This window comes from Erinaceus europaeus, chromosome 17 (genome assembly GCF_950295315.1).
Source record: "Erinaceus europaeus chromosome 17, mEriEur2.1, whole genome shotgun sequence".
Lineage (NCBI taxonomy): Eukaryota > Metazoa > Chordata > Mammalia > Eulipotyphla > Erinaceidae > Erinaceus > Erinaceus europaeus.
Genome location: NC_080178.1, coordinates 4,369,306 through 4,389,612, shown reverse-complemented (window position 1 = coordinate 4,389,612; position 20,307 = coordinate 4,369,306). Strand labels below are relative to the sequence as shown.

The 20,307-nt window shown below is 63.2% G+C and overlaps 1 protein-coding gene across 2 annotated transcripts; it reads right to left on the bottom strand.

The window, feature by feature from the left end:
- Positions 1-219: 219 nt before the first annotated feature.
- ATG2A (autophagy related 2A) lies at positions 220-19,854 on the bottom strand. 2 transcript variants are annotated; one of them, XM_060176128.1, is made up of 41 exons: positions 19,570-19,854; positions 18,080-18,242; positions 17,840-17,992; positions 17,660-17,762; positions 17,244-17,379; positions 17,057-17,155; positions 16,758-16,854; positions 16,515-16,673; positions 16,305-16,445; positions 15,693-15,930; positions 15,418-15,562; positions 15,159-15,251; positions 14,552-14,710; positions 14,227-14,470; positions 13,700-13,796; positions 13,468-13,627; positions 12,022-12,164; positions 11,792-11,934; positions 11,548-11,708; positions 11,254-11,404; positions 10,960-11,159; positions 10,786-10,866; positions 10,577-10,683; positions 10,395-10,487; positions 8,882-8,952; positions 8,696-8,772; positions 6,287-6,457; positions 6,074-6,200; positions 5,572-5,777; positions 5,112-5,320; positions 4,880-5,012; positions 3,320-3,526; positions 3,028-3,129; positions 2,866-2,947; positions 2,650-2,785; positions 2,490-2,562; positions 2,259-2,341; positions 1,799-1,920; positions 1,546-1,700; positions 920-1,072; positions 220-843 (listed from the first exon to the last, which is right to left on the bottom strand). In XM_060176128.1, the coding sequence occupies exons 1-41, from the start codon at positions 19,738-19,740 to the stop codon at positions 607-609; spliced, it is 5,781 nt and encodes a 1,926-aa protein (XP_060032111.1). In that variant the 5' UTR covers positions 19,741-19,854; the 3' UTR covers positions 220-606. The 2 variants fall into 2 exon arrangements, with proteins under 2 accessions (XP_060032111.1, XP_060032112.1); XM_060176129.1 differs by having other exon boundaries at positions 10,996-11,159.
- Between the last annotated feature and the right edge of the window lie 453 nt (positions 19,855-20,307).

Genomic DNA, 20,307 nt, shown 5'->3' with positions numbered 1-20,307 from the left:
TGGGAAGTCCATGTCAAGGACAGTGCCAGGGCGCCTCCCCGAAAAGGCTGCTCCCCAAATCTGCCCCCATCTCACCCCTTGAGGACTCTGCAGCTGAGAACCAGGTCACAAGTCAGGCTCCCCCTTTCCCTGCCGCCCCCTCCCCCGCCCCCAAAGGCAGTGGGTGGGTCAGGGAGGGTTGGCACCCCCCGGTGGAGGGTTGGCAGCAGGCACACAGCATGGCGGGCAGGGCCAGTTTATTCCACTTCATGCAGACACTGACCCGCCCGTGAGCTCAGGGAGCTTAAAAATAACATCCAGAACCAGCCACGCCACGTCGGACCCCTGCTCGTGGCGCAGAGAGACACTTGGCTTAGCGAGGTTGGGGTCCCAGGGCCCCAAAGCCCCCACCGTCCATCCAGGGACCAGGCAGCGGCGTGGCCCGGGGGCGGTGGAGCTGTGTCCTTTGTCCCGAGTAAAAGTGCAGAGGTGGGGCCGGGGCGGAGGCCCTGCTCCCGGAGAGGTTGGCAGCAGACTGGCCGGCAGGTCCTTCCCCAGGGCCCGGCCCACCCCGGGCTGTGACCCCGGCTCCCAGAGGGGCGCGGCGGCGGCAGCACCCTCAGGTGCTCAGTCTTGGGTCTCGTCCGAGCGCCACTTGAGCGCGTGGTCCTTGTGGGCGTCGGGGAGGATCTGGTTGCGCATGCCCCCCAGCAGGTTGGATGTGGCCTCGGTGGCCAGGATGAGGGGCTTCACCACGGTGGGGGGCAGCTGGCGGATCACGCCCCCCACGGCGCCCGTCAGCCCCTTCTGCTCGTGGCCCCGGGATGCCACGTCACAGATGGTCTGCGCCGTGTCCAGGATGCCCTGCGGAGGGGAGAGTGAGGGGTGTATGTGTTTGGGGGGGGTTCAGGTGGAGGGCTGGGGGGTGAGGCCTCGGTACCTCTCGGACGGTGTCGTAGGCCTTGGCCACGCCCTCACGGAGGTCAGCGGGCGGCTGGCCCCTGCGCTGCTTCCGGCCCGAGCGCTTGTCCTGCAGGGAACGGGATACAGGCACGGCGGGCGACAGGATGTCATATACGGTCTCGGCTGTGGCCTGGAGGGGGGGACACAGCAGTGAGGACCTGGGAACCCCACTTCTTACTGTTTTGCTCTGGGTGGGGGGTCCGCTCCACCTGTCTACTGGCCAGGTCAGAGGGCTCAGGGTCCCCAAGGGTGCTCCCCTGAAGTCTTCCTCTAGGACACTGTGCCCCAAGGCTGAGCACCCCACTAATTCCTCACCGGGCAGAGGTCTGTCACCACCCCCCTGGGCTCTGTCTTCTCTGTCCTCACTGCCCCTATGAATGGGCCTTCCGGAGTCTACAAACCTCCAGCCTCCTCTCTGGGCCTTTGGGTCCCCTATGAGCTATGTCTCCAGTGTCCACCCCTGAAGTGCCCCAAGTCTGTGTCCCAGCCCAGTGTGCCTCCTCAGTCCTGGACACAGCCCTGGGCAGAGTGAGGAAGCCCCAGGGGCGGAGCGGGAGACCTGGGGGTCCCAGCCGGGCTCTCTGGGGAGCAGCCCCCCCCCACCTGGATGGCCTGCACCAGCCGGTTGCTGAGCTCCAGGGCGGCGGATGCGGTGGACGAGCCGAAAGAGGCAGCCCCCCGCTGCAGCCCCCGCATGAGGCGGCCGTCCTTGCGGTACTGCTCGATGGGTAGCCACAGCAGGTCCCGGAAGCCTTGGACTGGGGGCACGGGGTAGTCAGCCCGCCACCTGGGCCTGTCCCCGCCCCCGCACTCAGAGCCGTGCCAGGGCCCCTCCACCCCCACCCCCGGCACTCACAGAGCTGCACCACCGAGTGCATGGGCCCCACGCCCCCCAGCAGGCCGGGCAGCTGGTTCTTGCGGATGTCCTGCAGCCACTCGTTGAGGGCGTAGCCCAGCACTTTGTCAACGCCCAGGAGCCTGGGAAGTGGCAGGAGGCACAGCCACGCTGAGGGGTCCCCTGGCACCCTGACACTCCAGGGGGCCCCACCCAGCCTGGTGCACAGCGCACAGGAAGAAGCTACAGCCTCAGAGCTGAGAGGAGTGGGGGGCGCTCAACAGGGGGTCTGGGGTCAGGAGAAGGACACAGGGGGGTGTTCACGGGGGGCCGGGGGTCTGGGGTCAGTAGAGGGCCGTGGTGGGGGTGGGGACTCCCGGGGGTCTGGGGTCAGGAGAGGGCCGGGGTGGGGGCTCCCGGGGGTCTGGGGTCAGGAGAGGGCCGGGGTGGGGGTGGGGGCTCCTGGGGGGCCGGGGCTCACCCATGCCGGCAGCACAGCCGTTTGAGTTTCAGCTCAGAGCAGTTGAGCTGGGCCAGGCCGATGAGGAGGCCGGCAAACGTGCCCTGGGGATGTGGTGGGTCGCAGGTCAGGGACCAGGTCTCAGCCAGCCAGGAGGCTGCCGGCAGCCATCCTGGATGCCCACCATGTTGTACCCGGGCCCCCAAAGGCCAGGCCACACGTGGGGGCGCCCCTGCTTCCCGTCTCACGTACCACTTGGTCCATGGTGACGTGCTTGCCGTGGTAATCCAGCCAGATGGGCACCTCCGATGTGAAGCGGAACTCCCTGGTGGGGGTCATAGGGGGACCTAGGGTCACCTGCCTGGCTTTGCCCCGGCCCCCCCACCCCTGGGTCCCAGCCCCCCACTCCCACCGGAAGTAGATGGGCTGCAGCTCAGCGGACGTGGCCCCTTGCCCGCCATCTGCAGCCTCCGGGGAGCCGGTCATCTCTCCGCCCTCGGGCTGGCCCTCCTGGGCGCTGCTGGGCTGGACGTGGGCGTCAGGGTGAGCTGGGGGGGGCACACAGTTGGTGGTGGACTCAAGGGTGCCTGTGGCCGCCCCTCATCCCCAACCCCACCCGGCCCCTCACCCTCAGAGGCATCGGCGGGGACCACGGGGTGGATGCCGGCCGCCAGACTGCTGAAGAAGTCTCTAAGGAAGAGCAGTGCGTCCTGGGGAGCGGGGGGAGGGCATCAGGGGTGGAGGCAGGGGTGCCCCCTGTCCCGGGCTGTCCCCCACCCCCTCCCCTCACCTGGTCCACGTTGAGCCGCAGGGGCATTAGGGAGACGCGCAGGTAGCACTCGGGCCCCCCCGGGTGGGAGGCGGGTGCCACGTGCAGAGCCTTGATGGTGAGCTGGTGGCACAGGGCCAGCCGGGGTGTCAGCGGTGGGGGGCCCCCACTACCCTCTTCCTGACCCTCCTTTCTGCCACCCCGGCTGAGGGCCTCTGGGTTCACCTGGACTCCAGGTGTGTGTGTGTACAGACAGGTGGACGTGGGCCTTGCCCGCCCGCCCACAGGGGACTCGGGGGCTGTGGGGGCGCACCATGTTGGAGTGGGCTCGCCGTGGCATGCGCTCGCTGGTGTGCAGGTAGAGAAACTTGTTGATCTGGGAGGAGGCCAGCCGGTCTCGAACCTCCAGCTCCTGGACGATGAACACCTGGCGGGACAGCGGCCGCTCCTCCAGGCTGGGAGGCGTGGGGGGTGTGGCGGGCTGGGGGTGGGCAGGGTACACCTCATGCTGGAAGCTGACCTGTGAGGGAAGGGGTCGGGGGGACAGGCCTGAGCTCTGATTCCCTGTGGTCACGTGGACTGGCCCCTTTACCCCCATTCTTGGGGCGTATGCCCTGCTTCCTCCAACACTCCTCCATCTCCCGGGCTGTCTGTCCTGCTTCCTCACAACATCCCAGGGCAGGGAGGTGCTGGGTTTGAGCACCGTGGACAGCAGAGGAGTGGGGTGGGGTGCAGGGTACCCCTAGGATGGTGGAGAGGTGCTGTTCCCTCTTGCAGGACCCAGAATAAAAATAACTGGGCGGGTGGGTCCGGGAGGTGACACAGTGGATGAAACACTGGACCGTCAAGCATTAAGTCCCCGAGTTCAATGCCAGATGGCACATGTGCCGGTGACGCCTGGTCCGTTCTCTCTCTCCCCTCTCTCTCACCAATAGGTAAATAAAATTAAAAAAAAAAAAAAAGATAACTGGGCGGTAGAGACACCCTAATGGTTATGCAAAAAACCTTTCATGCCTGAGGTTCCCAAGACCCAGGTTCAAATCCTCCACACCACCATAAACCAGAGCTGAGCAGTGCTTTGTATTAAACAAACAAAAGTATATTGATGGTAATAGTAAAAGTAGAGAGGACCAGACAGTGGCACACCCAGGGAAGTGCACTGTTCTATGTACGAGGATCCAGGTTCCAGTCCCCGTTCCCCACTTGCAATGAAGCAGGTCTGCAGGTGTCTCTCTCCCTGTCTCCCCTCCCCTCTCAATCTCTCTCTATCCTATCAAATAACATTAAAAAAAAAAAAAAGGACAGACGCTATCAGGAGCAGCGGCTCTGCAGTATCGGCACCGAGCCTGAGTGATAACGCTGGAGGGAAAACAAGCTAGTCCATGGAGCGGCCTAGCACTACCACTCACGCACGGGCCCCGGGGTCATTCCCCACAGGGTGTGAAAATCTCTCTGGGGGGCCGGGAGGTGGTGCACCTGCATACACGCACACGTTACCACGTGCAGGGACCTGGGTTCAAGCCTCGGTCCCCACCTGACTGCCGGGGGGGGGGGGTTGGGGGACACTTCACAAGCGGTGAAGCTAGTGCTGCAGGTGTCTCTGTCTTCCTCTCAATTCCCCTGCCCCCTCCAGCCAGAGCTCTGGCTGATGGTGGTGCTGGGACCACCATGCTGTCTCCCCAGCCCTCAGTTTCTCTCTGTCCCGCCAAATGAAGAAGAAAAAGAAAAAAAGTCCACTGGGAACAGAGGTGTTGTGATGAAGACGCCGAGCCTGAGGGGCAACTCTGGTGGCGAAAAGCTCAACAAGTAGAGGAGACGTCTTGGTGAGAGGGCCCTCTTGTCCCCGACCCTCCCCACTCCGGTGGCCCGGCACCTTGCTGAGCTGAATCTCCATGAGCACGTGGTGCTGCCGCCCGCTGCCCCCCTGCGTCCGCCATGAGTTCTGGGGCCGGTTGCCGCTGGCGCAGCGAGACGGGGACCCCCGGGGGCCCGCGAGGCCTCTTGTCCTGGGAAGAGGGACGAGGCGGCAGCTGACCCCGGGCCTCCCCAGTGGGGTGGGCAGCTGAGGAAGGACAGACGGCAGGGTGGACCTCCGCCGTCCTCACCTGCGGCCGGGGTGGGGGCCGAAGTCGCGTCCCCCGTAGAGGTGCCAGACGAGGGAGACCTCGCGCAGCACCACGCGGCTGCTGGGCACCGGGAAGTGGGCGGGCGCCCGCAGCAGGTCAGTGCTGCCCAGCGGCCGGGAGAAGTGGCCGTCGTGCACCAGGATGGGGCCGGGCTGCAGCTGCGTCACCACGGGCTCCCCGTCTCGGGGCTGCAGGGGAGGAGGCAGGTGACACTCAGGCGGGCACCTGCTCTGCCAGGGTGCTGACAGCCCTCCTCCAACCCCGTCCTGGCCCGAGATGACCCTGGTGGGCCACCGACCCCAGATCCTGGGTTTGAGTGCTCTGTCCGGTAGGGTCCTGAGTCCCCCTCTCCCCGGGACCCAGGTCTTGCGTCTGACACCACACAGGGGCTCTAGTCCCCTGACCCTCACTACCCAGCCATCACCCTGCCCACACACACCGGGATGCCCAGGCCAGGAGCATCGAGGATGCAGAACTCATCACTGTCCAGTATGTCCCCGTCCCCCTCCTCTTCCTTGGCCTCCTTCTTGGCGCCCAGGGGGCCGCCTCCGGGGGCCCCAGTGGGGGGCGAGGGGGGCTGGGCCGAGCCCCGTTCACCTGGGAACAGGTAGACGGACACAGGCGAGGCTTGAGGGAGGGGGCCACCTGTGGGAGAGAGAGGCCGGGTCTGGGTGTGCCTGATGGCTTTGTGTGTGTGTGTGTGTGTGTGTGTGTGTGTATGTGTGTGTGTGTGTGTGTTGGGGGGGGGGTTGCCTGATGATTTGGGGAGGATGCCCAGTGGTCTGTGGGGATGCCTGGCAGTTTGGGGGTTCCTGACGATTTGGGGGGCTGCCCCTTGGCTTAGGGAATGCCTAATAAGTTTGAAGGGAGTCTACTGGTTTGAGGGGAAGCCTGACGACCTGGGGGGGCTGCCCAGGTTTGGGGGTGTCCGCTGTGCCCACCTGAGGGCTGGGCCAGCTCCCGCAGGCTGCGCTCCGTGTCCAGCAGGGCATCCGCCAAGTCCCGCTGGTTGATGAGCGCCGTCTCCACAGGGGGACAGGAGGGCAGGGAGGCAGGGCTCTCGGAGAGCTGGGGGCGGCGGGGTGGGTGAGAGAGCACCCCAGTTTTCAGCGCAGGGTTCCCCACCCGGCTCAGTCCCCATCGCCAGGCCTCACCTGCACCTTCTGGCCGGCGATCTCGGTGGGGCTGGGGAGCCGGGGTGGGGGGTGCAGGTCGCCGGCGCGCATCACGTACTGCAGCAGGTTGAGCAGCAGCGCGCACGAGTCGGCGCAGCTGTGCACGTGCACCACGTTGTTGGAGCAGCGCAGCTCGAACAGGGGCTGGCTCTGCAGGCGGGGCGGGGCCATCATGCCGGGGGCGGGGCCATCATGCCGGGGGCGGGGCCAGCATGCCGGGGGCGTGGCTCAGAGCCAACCAGCAGCCCAGTGAGGTGGGCGCCTGGCCCCTCCGGTTTTTTTTGTTTTTGTTTTTGTTTACGTGGGTTGGAACTGGGAACCCTCAGAAGCTGCTTGGCTCTGAAGTCTGCCTTCTCTTTTCTCTTTTCAAAACGTTTTTATTTTTAGGGCTGGGGAGATAGCATAATGGTTATACAAAATGACTCTCAGGCTTGAGGCTCTAAGGTCCCAGGTTCAATCCCTAGCGCCACCATCAGCCACAGCCGTGCAGTGATCTGGCCTCACTGTGGATGTATCTTTCTCTCTCATGAAAAGTAAGTATTTTCGAGCCCTCGGCTCCCCACCTGCAGGGGAGTCGCTTCGCAGGCTGTGAAGCGGGTCTTCTCTCCATGTCTTCCCCTTCCCCTCTGTATCTCCCCCTTTCCTTCTCAATTTCTGGCTGTTTCTATCCAATAAAGATAAAACAAGGGGGAAAAAAAAAAAAAGACACCTGCAGCACTGCTGCTTCACTGCTTGTGAAGATTCCCCTTGCAGGTGGGGACCCAGGGCTTGAACCCGGGTCCTTGTGCTTGATATCGCATGTGTTTCACGTGGTAAGCCACTGCCACGTCCTGCCTTCTCTTCCTTGGGCCCAGTGTATAAAGCATTAGACTCTCAGGCATGAAGCCCCCAGTTTGACCCCAGCACCCATGGGCCAGAATGGCGCTCTGGCTCTCTGAGAGATGGCGTGCTCTCGGGGCCTGAGGCATGTAAGCTGGTCTCTAACAGGCTGAGGCATCTCTCTGGCCACCATCTATTTGTTAAATAAATATAAAAGTATATATATATATTTATTTATTTATTTATCATTGTTGTGGTTATTATTGTTGTTACTGATGTCATTGTTGCCGGATAGGACAGAGAGAAATCAAGAGAGAAGACAAGAGAGCGGGAGAGAAAGACAGACACCTGCAGACCTGCTTCACCGTCTGTGAAGCGACTCCCCTGCAGGTGCGGAGCCGGGGGCTCGAACTGGGATCCTTACACCGATCCTTGTGCTTTGCGCCACGTGCGCTTAACCCAGTGCACTACGGCCTGACTCCCCTAAAAGTATATTTTATGTGAGATAAAGAGTTGGGGGAGGGGTGGGGCAGAGCAGCCATCTGGCCCATATTGCACTGGGGGTTGTTTAACCAGGAGCCTCAGGCACACAAGGCCTGCACTCTACTAGCTGAACTATTCCCCCAATTTTTTCTTAAAAACAAAAAAAGAAGTCAGGGCCGGGTGGTGGTACACCTGGTTGAGTGCACATATTACAGTGTGCAAGGAGCCAGTGCCAGTCCCCAGTCCCCACCTGCAGGGGGAAAGCTTCACGAGTGATGAAGCAGGACTGCAGGTGTCTCTCTGTCTCTCTATAACCACCTTCTCTCTCAACTCCTGGCTGTGTCTATCCAATAAATAAATAAAGATTAAAAAAACCTTTTAAAAAAGACAATGATTTCACATGAGATAGACTTTTCTTTCCTCCAGGGTTATTGCTGGGCCTCGGTGTCTGCACTACGAATCCACTGCTCTTGGAGGCTATTTTTTCCCTTTTGTTGCTCCTGTTGTTTATCATTGTTATTATTGTTATTGCTGTTGTCATTGTTGGATAGGACAGAGAAATGGAGAGAGGAGGGGAAGACAGAGAGGGGGAGAGAAAGACAGACACCTGCAGACCTGCTTCACCGCCTGTGAAGTGACTCCCCTACAGGTGGGGAGCTGGGGGCTCGAACAGGGCGCTTTGCGCCACGTGCGCTTAACCCACCGGGTCACTGCCCAGCCCCCAAGGTAGAGTTTTCTGGAGGGGGGAGGAGGGGTGAGAAAAGCAGCACTTGGGCTCCTGTGGTACTTGGTTCTGTCTGGCAGCTTGAGGCAGGCACATCCTGTACTCTCCCAGCTAAGTCACTTCTCCTGCCCGCCCCGTCCTTTCCGGGCTACAGCTGCCCTCTGGTGGTGTCACCAAGGACCCAGCCTGGCTCAGATAGGCCAGTGTGCACAGTCCTGCCATGAGGCTGCTGCGAGCCCAGCCTGGGCAGCAGACACAAGCTGCAGGGTGTGTGTGGGTAGAGTGTGTGTCCTGCTCGCCCCCTTCCTGCCATGGCTCCAAGACGGTGGTGATGGGGGAGCCCAGGTCACGCCCACACTCACCAGTCGGCCTTCAGTGCTGCCCTTCCAGGTTTTGATCACGAGCTCCAGGAGGTCCACGTCCAGCACACAGACATAATCTGCAGCAGAAAGCAGGGGGCACGTTCTCATAGCTGCTGCAGCCCTGGGACTCCTCAGGGTGCAGCCCTGTGTGTGTGGGTGTCTGGAGCAAATTTCAGGGGGGCCCACCTCGCCGCAGATCTGGTGTCCCCACCTCACACTTGTCAGACAGGTACAAGGCCGAGTCGTCCAGGATGAACCTGCGGGAGTCAGGGCTGAGTGTGGACGGCTGGGCGCTGGCCCAATGGGACCCCAATTCTCACGCCCAGGCATCCCAGGCTCCTCTCTGGCCTCAGGCACCTGCTGAAGCTGGGCAGGATTGTCACAAACTCCTGTGTTCACAGGAGCCATACAAGGCCATCAGTGAAGTTTTATTTACTGTGTTTTTTTAATATTCATTTATTTTATTCCCTTTTGTTGCCATTGTTGCTTTTTTTATTGTTGTAGTTATTATCGTTATTGATGTTGTCATTGTTGGATAGGACAGAGAGAAGTGGAGAGAGGAGGGGAAGACAGGGGGAGAGAAAGATAGACACCTGCAGACCTGCTTCACCGCCTGTGAAGCGACTCCCTTGCAGGTGGGGAGCCGGGAGCTTGAACCGGCATACTTAGGCCAGTCCTTGAGCTTTGTGCCACGTGCACTTAACCCACTGTGCTACCGCCCGACTCCCTATTTACTTTTTTTTAATATAGGTTTTTATTCTTTTTTTTTTTTTTTTTTGATAGAAGGAGAGAGGACAGCACTGCTTCACTGCTCATGAAGCTTCCTCCTTGCAGGGGTTCCCACGCGGGGTCTGGAGACCCAAACCTGGTTCCTTGTACATAGCGACACGTACACTCTACTGGGTGAGCCATCCCCTGGGCCCCTAGAGAAGGATCTGAGGCTTATTTATTAACGAGAGAGACTCAGAGTCTCACTCAGGAATCAGACCTGCAATCCTGTCTACCCGCAAGGTCTGTGCTCGACTGCTGCCTCACCTCCCTGGCTGCGAGCTGGTTTAAGATACAGCCACAATGGCGGGGGAGACAGCATAATGGTTTCACAAAGAGACTTTCATGCCTGAGGCTCCAAAGTCTCAAGTTCAATCCCCCACACCACTATAGGCCAGACAGTGCTATGGTAAAATCAATCAATCAATCAATCAATCAATCACAGCCACAAAAAGATGACTGAGGTTTCTTAGGGCCCTCAGTCACAACTTCTGAGAAAAGCATGACATATCACCTTCTTATCTATGAACTTGCTTTAAGAGTTACTTTCTGGGGGCCGGGTGGTAGCACGGCAGGTTAAGCGCACACGACGCAAAACGCAAGGACTGGTGTTCTTAAGGATCCCGGTTCAAGCCCCCGGCTCCCCACCTGCAGGGGGGTCGTTTCACAAACGGTGAAGCAGGTCTGCAGGTGTCTTTCTCTCCACCTCTCTGTCTCCCCTCCTCTCTCCATTTCTCTCTGTCCTAACAACAACAGCAATAACAACCACAATAATAAACAACAAGGGCAACAAAAGGGAAAAAATAGCCTCCAGGAGCAGTGGATTCATAGTGCAGGCACCAAGCCCCAGAGATAACCCTGGCAGCAAAAACAAAAAACCAAAAAGTCATTTTCTACCTTCAAGCTTTGGGTGACCTCCGAGAGGCTGTACCTGAGCAGGAAGGTGGACGTGTCCATGATGATGTTGCTGGACAGTGTGAAGGTCTCAGCGGTGACCAGGACACGCACGGGCAGGTGGAGGGGTCTGGGGGTGCACTGAGGTTGGGGCCGGCTCCTGGCAGTCACATGGTGGGGTCCCCCTGGCCGCCACCTGAACCCCCTGCAGCCCCACACCTGTAATCCACGGCGCAGGAGAAGAGGTGTGTGTGAAGCACTGTGATGACCGTGGGGGGCAGGTAGCCCAGGATGGGGTCGTCCAACACATCCAGGAACTCCAGCAGCTTGGGGCGGTGGCGGTGAGGACAAGTGAGTGTCACCCGTCCCGAGCCCCCACTGCCTGGCACAGCACCCCACCTGCCACCCACAAGGCCAGTCCTGCCCACCTGGGAGTGCCAGCTGTGTCCGGGTGGGGCCATGTAGTGGCGCAGGGTGGCCTGATGCAGCCGCAGTGTCACCAGGAACTCCTGGGGGGTGGGGTGGGGAGGGGACAGTCACAGTGCTGGCACCCGGGCTGAGGAAGGGGGGTATCCCAGACGCGCACACTGAGCTGAGGGCACCTTGATGTTCCTGTGGGGGTCCAGGTGGATACGCACGGCGGTGGACAGCATGTGGGGGACCCGGCCCTGCCCCTTGCGGCCCGAGGCCCCCCGCTCCATCACCCCTTCCTCTGACGGGTAGATGGTCGGGGAGAGATGGGGCGGAGGTGTGAAGCTGGGTATGTCCAGACGGCCGGGCAGTGGGCAGTCGTCCACCGTTGCTGGGGGGTGGGGAGGAGCCTGTGAGCCCCTGTCCTACCCCCGGCCCCTCCCGGATGGCGCCCCCCTCCCTGCCCCCCTGCCCAGCGCTCACACCTTGGTGGCAGAGCGTGGCCTTGGCAGCCTCCAGGCAGAAGTAGCCGAGCCCGGGCTGGCCGCGGTACTGGGACACGCTGAACACGGTGCCCCGCTCCACATCCAGCACCAGCTCCCCGTGCACCGCCTCCAGTCGTTGCCCAGCCTCGTCCTGCAGACACGGCATGGCTAAGCCTCCCGACATGCTCCAGGGCTCCCACTCACCCCACCCGGCACCCTAGAGGCAAGACACCCAGCCTGGGCACCCTCCTGCGCCTACAAGGTGCTGGCTGCCGAGGGCTGCTGGCACCTCACCTTGGTCTCACAGAGGGCGGCCACACGGCCCTTCAGCACCGTCACCTGTGCTGAGAAGGCGCTCTGCGATCGGGGGCGGGAGGCCTCAGGGGCAGGGGGTTGGGGGGCCCCCGATGGCCCCACCGAGAAAAAGTGGGTGTCCTCATCGTCTGAGTCGGAGTCTGGGGCGGTGAAATGGGGTGGATGGGAAGGAGGCTGGGCTGGGGTGCCCAGCCCCCCAGGTCTGGGCCCCCCCACCCCATACCCAGTCTGAAGGCCGACTTGCACATCTTGAAACTGTCGCCCCAGAAGCCTGAGGGGTCCTGGATGCTGGGGGGCCGGGCTGCGGCGGGGGCAGCCGGGGGCAGCAGGGTGGCCGGCTCCCACATGAGCAGGTCGTTGTTGATCCTGAGACGGGAGGATGCGTGGACGGTCGGATGTGGGGACGGAGGGTGGTGGCCGCAAGGGCAGCTTCATGCCCGCCCGCCCGCCCACCTGTTGTAGATGTTCTCGTAGACGCCCTTGCTGGGCAGGAAGACGTGGGCGCTGGGGAACACCACCTCCAGGCTGCAGCGGGACTGCGCCAGCGCCCGGCTCTGGAAGGTCCTCATCTCCTCAGGGTCCCCGGGGATCACCATCTGTGCGGGGCGGGATCTGAGCCCATATCTACCCTGGGGTCTCCCCCACCCCCTCAGCACAGAGAAACAAACCCAGGACCCTCCTGCATGTGACACCACTGCTAAGAGGCTCCCCACACCTGGTTACTCATTCTTTCATTTTTTTTCTTTTAGTTTTTTTAAAACCAATTTCAAGTTTTATTTATTTACTATTGGATACAGATAGAAACTGAGAGGGGAGGGAAAGATAGAGGGATAGAGACAGCTGCAGCCCTGCTTTACCATTCGTGAAGCTTTCCCCCTGCAGGTGGGGACCAGGGGCTTGAACCCAGGTCCTTGGGCACTGTAGTGTATGTGCTCAACCAGATGTGCCACCGCCTGGCCCTTCTTTTACTTTAAAAAAAATTTTTTTTTTTTAAATATTTATTTATTCCCTTTTGTTGCCCTTGTTGTTTTGTCGTTGTGGTTATTATTGTTGTTGTTATTGATGTCATTGTTGTTGGATAGGACAGAGAGAAACGGAGAGAGGAGGGGAAGGCAGAAGGGGGAGAGAAAGACAGACACCTGCAGACCTGCTTCACCGCCTGTGAAGCGACTCCCCTGCAGGTGGGGAGCCGGGGGCTCAAACCAGGATCCTCACGCCGGTCATTGTGCTCTGCGCCACCTGCGCTTAACCTGCTGTGCTGCCGCCTGACTCCCTACTTTTTTAAAAAAAAAATAACTTTTAGAAGTTGAGAGGGAAAGGAAACACCTGCAGCCCTACTTCGCCACTCGTGAAGTTTTCCCCTGCGTGTGGGCTGTGGGGGCTTGAACCTGGGTCCTTGAGCACAGCAATGACAGTGACAATTGAGTGACAGTGTGGACAGAAACACAGAGAGGCCCTGCAGCACCGCTACTCCGGTCAGGGAGCTCCCATCCTTGGTGTCCTCACGTGGTGTGGGGAGGGCGCCCGCCCAGAGACGCACGCTACACTAGACTGGCTACCTCACAGGCTCTCTCATTAAAACAAAAACAAAAACCAGCTTTTTTCTACTTATGACACGAGAGCAGCTTCCTGTCAGGAGAGATGTGTTGGGCCCTGGGCCGGGACGCTCAGAGATGCAAGGCTGATGTTCCAGCACTGCCCTGCTTTGAACGAGAGAGACAGAGCAGACTGTGGCCCCATCCTGTGTGAGGCTGGGCCTCGGCCCTGGAGAGTCCACCCGGCGCACAGCGAGGGCCTCTGCTGCCTCCCTCAGCAAAGCCAGTCCCGGGCCCGCAGCGCACTCAGCCGCGGGAGCTTCCCCACCGGGGCCCAGCCCCCGCCCACCCCCACCGGCCTCACCTCCTCTGTCTCGTACATGGTCCGCTTGGAGGAGAAGGGCGAGGGCTCAGGCTCCCGCAGGTCACAGGGACTCTCTGCCGACAGCTCTGGCTCCTCCCCCTTCTCAGGGGCCACCTCCCACTGCGTGCTGCTGAGCTGGGCGTTCAGGGTCACCACCACCCTGCGGACACGGGCCCGTCACTGCCCGTCACTGCCGCGGACCTCCGGTGCCCGCCCCAGGGCCCCCACGTACTGGGGCAGGAGGTACTTGTGTCCAGGGCCGTTGGGGTCTAGAGCTCTGGAGACCCGAAGGCAGGGCACAGGGGGCTTCTCTCCGTCTTCGTAGGTACCTCGAGGGATGAAGAGGGGTAGGGGTGTTAGCTGTTGCCTCTCCCTACTACGTTTATCGTTCCTTATTAACTTAGTTATCACTGGGGCTTCACCACTCCAAGTCAGCTCTTTCAGAGAGGGAGGCAGGGAGATATTTCAGCACCAGAACTTCCTCTGGTACCGTAGCATCCTCCCATGTGGTGACAGGGCTCAAACCTGGGTTGGATGTCTAGCAAGGCAGGCAACCTCCCCGTTTAGCTACCTCACCAACTCCTCTTCCAGATTCTTTCCTGGTGCCAAGTGGGGCCCTGGCACAGTATGGAGGCTCCGCAGTGCCCTCGGCCTCGCCTGCGCCCGAGATGGCCCGGGGACAGGAGAGGCACAGAGGACAAAGTGGGGGAGGTCTGGCCGGGCCCCTCGTCCCTCCGCACTGTCCCCAGAGTCCCTCACCGTGGAGGTCGGAGCAACTCATCTCCAGGCGGGTGGGGGCTGGGGGGCCGGGCCCGCTGCTGAGCTCAGACCGGAACTGGGGCTCACTCAGCTCCAGCCGCAGCTGCTCGGCCCGCACCCCACGGCCGGCCCAGGGGTCCCGATCAGGCCGCAGGTCAGCCACCGGGAAGCATAACCGCAGGACGGCCCGGGGCGCAGACAGCCTCATGGAAGTCTGCTGCTCCGTGGTGGGTGGGGGCTCTGTCTGCGGGAGACGGCACGGTGGGCTGCAGGCCCGGTTGGGGGAACCCAGCACCTCCCCCCAGGTACCCAGCGGGCGTCTCACCAGCAGGCCAGAGGGCGGCTCGGCGGGGGGCGCGGCAGCCTGGCGCAGGAGGGTGGCCAGGCGGTCCAGGGTCCCCAGCTCTACGTCTGCCTGGAAGTCATCCAGGTCCAGGGCCAGCTCCGAGTGACAGTGACAGGCAGCTGGGCGCCGCGGGCGGCTCTGCAGGAGGATGGGCACGTGAGGGGCGCAGGTCAGTGTGTGTGTGGGGGGGCAGGCGGCTGACAGGAGCCCAGATGAGGGAGGACAGGGGAAAGGAAGGGGCTGGAGGTCCTGTCACTCGGCCCCAGGAACATGGACAGCCAGGTAGGTCGCTTATATACCCTTCTTTCTGGGCCTTGGGGCGCCATGCCTGTGTGACATCACAGTTCTGGGCCACTTATTCAGACAGAGACAGAAAGACAAGGAGACACCGCAGCACTGAAGTTCCCCTGTGGTGCAGAGGCTCCAGGGCGTTGCCAGGCGGCCACGTTCCCGGGTGTGTGCTACCTCGCTGGCTCAACCGCGCTGACTACGACTGCTGCCCCTCTTCTGCCCCCAGCCCTGGAGGCCGGCAGGGGTGGCCGTGAGCCGGGGCGGGGAGCAGGGGCGCCTGGGGCGGGGGACTTACCCTGGACACGCGGCGCAGGGTCTGTGTGTGGCGCAGGTGGGCACAGGGCCGAGCCGAGGCCTGGGAGCCAGAGCTGCTGGGGAAGCTCAGGATCTTGGGGGACACAAGCGGGGAGGCTCAGGCCCAGACCAGCCTCCAGGCCCCGACACTCGGCCATCACCTCCTGGCCCTCACCTCCCGGTCAGCCCTCACCTCCGGCCCTAGCCCACACATCCTGGCTCTGAGACCTCAACCCTCTCCCCGCGGCCTCTCCCCTCACCTCCGTGTACTCTGGCTCCGCGGCACCCCTGGGCCACAGGCACTCCAGCACCTCAAGCTGCCCAAAGTGCAGGTCAGTGGAGGCGGTGCGGCGGCCCCGGCACGAGCGCAGCTCCCAGGACACCTGCACGGCTGCGCCTGTGAGCCTGTGGGAAGAGGGGTGTTAGGCCGGGCAGGCGGGCGGGGGGCTGAGTGTCAGAGTGAACACTCGGGGGAGTTGCTGGTCATAGGGGTGGGCATGTGATTGGGGGTGTCTCCTCAGCCCCGGGTTGGTACCGGATGTGGCTGCAGGGACAGGCCCTCTGGAAGCGTGGCCGGAGCAGATGGAAGTCCCGGGAGCCGAAGGGGCTGTCTTTGGCGGCCTCGAACTCAGCGAAGAAGCGGCAGGGGAGCTGGGGGGGCGCAGGGGGCAGGGCGGCCGTCTGCAGCAAGGTCAGCGTCACCCCCCCCAGGGTCATCTTCAGCAGGGAGTCAGGGCGCAGGGTGTCCGGGAGGGGTGCAGGGGCCGGCTTGCCTGAGGGTACAGAGTTGTGGCCAAGGTGGGTCCCCGGAGCTCAGGGTACCCCGGGGAGAGGGGTGGGAGCTGACCTGGCCCAGCGGCAGGTGGCTACCAGGGAGTATGGCCAGTCTAGGGCTCTGGTGCGGACAGAGGGCAGGAAGTGACACAGCACTGTGTCCAAGCCTGACACCTACACAGGCGCTTGACAGCACAGAACGGGGCCCGGCCAGGCCAGGGCCTCTGACGCCCTTTTCTCAAAAAAGGGAAATTGAGTCTGAGACTGGGAGAAGTGACCCCGGGCTGCTGAGTCTGGAACCAGGATCCTGCCCCGAGAAGCAGGTCCTGGTGGGGCCCCTAGGTGGTCCCCGCCTCCCCCTGCCCCTGCTCACCGGCGGCTGGGGCCTGGGCTGAGAGGCGGCGGGTGGAGCTGCTGTGCGTGGATGAGCCCAGGTCCACGTCGGAGAGGGACATTTCTGACACGGCCGAAGTGGCGCTGCTCGTGAGGCCCCCCGCCATGGAGAAGAAGAGGTCTGTGGGGGCCGGGGCGGTCAGGGGCGGGGAGGTCCACACCGCCGTCCCCCGCCCACCCACACTCTCACCGGCACTGTCCAGGTGCACGAGGGGGTTGCCTAGGGGCTCGGGGCTGGGCGGCTCAGCGCCCGCTTGCAGCTGCTGGTTCAGGTCCTGCTCAATCAGCCACAGGTCCTCTGCCCCGAGCGGGCGGCTCTTGTTCGACTTGTCAGCCAGGCCCCCGGGTTCTGCGGGGCAGGACAGAGGGTCCCGGGGTCGGTGTGGCCTGGCCTGGGGGCGCCCTGCCCGGCACCCGCCTCCCTGCGGCTCACCCGCGAGGCTCACGGCGGTGAGCAGGTCCTGAAGCTGCTGGAGCTGCCTCGGCGTCAGGAGCAGGTGCAGGGAGCCCAGCTGGCCAGCCACCTCCAGCTGGGGACAACGGACCAGGGTGAGACCAGGGTGGGCCCACGCCACCTGCCTGCCCGTGCACCTCTTCAGGCAGCTCTGAGCCTCGGTTTCTCCTACTGCACAGCCGCTCCCCCCACTTGGAGCCTCCCTGCCCCGCCCCCCTTTCTGAGTTCCATCAATGCCGAGGACGAGGCTGACGTGGGGTGCGGCCCCAGGAGCTCACCTTGGGGCCGGGGAAGGCCTCGTTCTGCTTCAGCTTCACCGTCAGCTCCATGGACCCCGAGCAGCTGCCGATCTGCAGTGGGGGCTCCGGAGGGTCTCCCTGAGGGGGCGTGAAGCGGGGGTCAGAGGGGCCGGAAAGCCCAGCCCTACAAGGTCAGGGGTGGAGTGTGGGAAGCAGGGCGGCCCACCTGCGCAGGGAGCTCCTCAGAGTGCAGGCGGACCCCTGAGAGCTGCAGCAGCTTGTGCAGGAAGGCGGGGGGCTGGTGGACGTCCACAGGGGGCGCCTGGCTGGGGTCCCGCACGGCCTCGTCACAGTACTCCAGCCTGCGGGGATGGAAGCCCTTTTCTCCACGCAGGAAGCTGGCCGAGGGCTGGCGGGTGCCAGGCCCCCTGGGCCTCCATACTCGGCCTAGTGGGGGGGTCTGGGTGGGCCACACCCCTATGATCCTTGAGGTCCCTGCCACCTGTCCCCAGGGCACCACTCCAGGTTGACAACACAGCCCGAGTCCCCCAGTCACGGCCACCACCCAGGAGTCCCTGAAGTGGGTGGGAGGCAGCACCATGGCCCCTGGGTCACCTGTCAGCTGCCCCCTTCCCCCCCTACCTCTGCACGTGGACCTCCACCGCCACACCGTGGTCCCCGTCCCCCGGCACGTGCTCCACCCTCACGACAGTATCCAGGAAGGTCACTTTGATCCTCCGCAGCACTGAGGGGGACCAGGGGTCGGTCAGGCAGGTGTCCCCTCACCCCAGGGTGGGAGGGCAGCGTGGTGGCCAGACTCACCCGTCTCGATGGTCTGGGCGAACATCTCCAGCCCCTCCAGCGGCTGGGGCGGCTCCGAGGGCTCGGGGCCCCCGTCCCGCAGGCACTCCTGCGCCAGCTGCAGGCTTGTGGTCATGCACGAGGCCCAGCTCTGTGCGTCGGTGGCGCCTGGCCCTGGGGGCAGGAGGGGGTGTCAGGGCACTCATGCCCTGTCCTCCCTCTCCCCACGGGGACCGCCTCCCCAGGGGTGAGGGCCCTCACCTGGGCTGCGGCGGGGCTGCAGGGTGAGCTGGAGGCCGGATACACGTACGGTGCAGTGGTCAGTGAGCAGTGCGGCCCAAGGCACGGCCACTTCGATGGCGCCCACGAAGCCCTCCGCCAGCTCCAGCGGTGACTCCAGGGACTCTAGCACCTCGTTGACAGACTGCAGGCGGGCGGGATGGACCCCGCAGGCTCAGGGAACCGGAGCGGGGTTCTGCGCTGCCCCACTGCACTGCCGGCCCCCCCCTCAGGCTGCCCACCCCACCCCTCCCTCCCACCTGCCCCAGGCTTTCAGGCCAGAGGAGCAGGCTGAGCGGGAGAGGAGAGATGGCACATTCAGAGCAGCTACGCTCTGACATTCCAGGTGAGCGTGGAGTTTAAGGGGCGTGTTTCAGAGAAACAGGCAGGGGCCTGGCCCAAGCTGGAGCCCCCCCCCCCCAAGTCCAAGCACTCGGACTAAAAGGTCCAGAAAAGTCAAGCACAGGTCACCCAAAGCGGCTTATGTTGGGAAACCAAGTCCTTGATGGGGGGGGGGGGCTGTCACCCGGTGCAGGGTGGGACTCAATCTGGAGGTGGGTGGAGGCCCCTGTCCGGCTCCCCTCTCCCCACCATTCACTAACCTGACTTCTGGACCCGACCTCTTCCGGCCCAGGTTGCACCCAACTCAAGACAGAAAGCCCAGACGCCAGAAGCCCCTGCTGACGGGTGCCCACCAGGGGACTGGAGGCTGGACCCCAGGGCCAGTCCAGGACCCAGTTTCTAACTGAGGCCGCCTCTGCTGGGTCGACTGAGCCCTGAGTCACCGCCTCCAGCTCCAGCCTGGGCCCCCAACCTCCACACTGCAGCCTCTGGGGCGCGTCCCCTGACCCGTCCACCCCGGGCCAGTCCTCTCCAGCCTTTCCGGGGCAGGAGGGGTGTGTGTTGGGGGAGGAGGGACAGGCGTACCCCCAGCCCGGCTGGGGCCACCTCCTCTCCCCAAAGCAGGAAGTGGCAGGCGACAGGGCGAGCGTGTGGAGTGTTGATCAACACAGAGCTGACGCTTGTTGGCTTGTTGACATCCACATCCGGAGGCGGGCACCACCCGGGCTGCTGGAGCCGGGGGTCAGCACCTCTCCCACAGGTGCGCTGAGCCCGGCTGGGACCCCCACCAGCACATGGCTCCACGTGGGTGATCCCCAAAGCCCCCCGGGCTCCCGGCTCCCTCCTCACTCTCTCCTTAGACCCGAGCTACCCCGACCCTGATTCAGGCCCCAAAGTTGACGTGGGTCCCCCCCCCCGACCCCCAGCCCGGCCTCAGTGTCTCCCCCCGGAAAGTGGAGGCAGGGACCCCCTTCCCGTCCAGCTTTTGGCTTCTGGCTCTGGGGGGTGGGGGAAGGGGTGTCGGACCTCAGGACGCCCCTTCCTCTCCACGCCCGGTGTCAGATAACCCCCCCACCCCGTTCGCCCTGGCGCCGGGGGCCACCGGCCGGGACTCGGGCCTGGCTGCTCACCCAGGTCTCCAGGTGGATGTCCCGCAGGGCGACGCTGCCCTTGTACAGATCCAGGCTGAGCTGCTCCAGGCTGAGGTGCTCCTGGAAGAAGTGACCCAAGTAGTGGTGCAGTAAGTAGCGGCAGACCCGCTCCTTCACACAGTTCGACCACGGCCACAGCCATCGTGACATCTCGGAGACCGCCGGGCCCTGGCCGCCTCCGCTCGCCGACCTCCGGCGATCTCCGCCCGGCTGCGCTGTTCACTAGAGCCCCCGGCTTGCCCCGCCGCTTCTCGCAGCGCCAGGCCGCGCCCCCGGAGGCCAGGCCACGCCCCCAACGCGCACTGTCATTGGCTGTGGCAAAGGGCGAGGCCCGCTGATTGGCTGCGAGGGGCGGGGACTTCGGGCGCGAAAAAGGGACTAGGCTCTCCGCGTGAGATAGGGCTTCCAATCTTGGTTTACGCCTGCGCAGAAACTTCGGTGTGGGAGGACCTTTACCCTCGCTCTCCGGGCTTCAGCAAGGCCCTCGAGGGCTGGAGGTGTCAGCCCCGCGGGGAAGTGCGCATGTGCCGACCACCCACTACCGGAGGTGGCCGAGCAGGATTTAAAGGGACAGTGACCCGTCACACTTGGTGGAAAGCTTCCGGGAGGAGTGAAGTCAGTTGAGGAGCAGTGGTGCGTGTCTTGCAGAAAGAATTTGGAGAAACGTTTGCATTATACTGGAGGCTTTCTCTTCCTTCCTATCTTTCAACCCTCGAA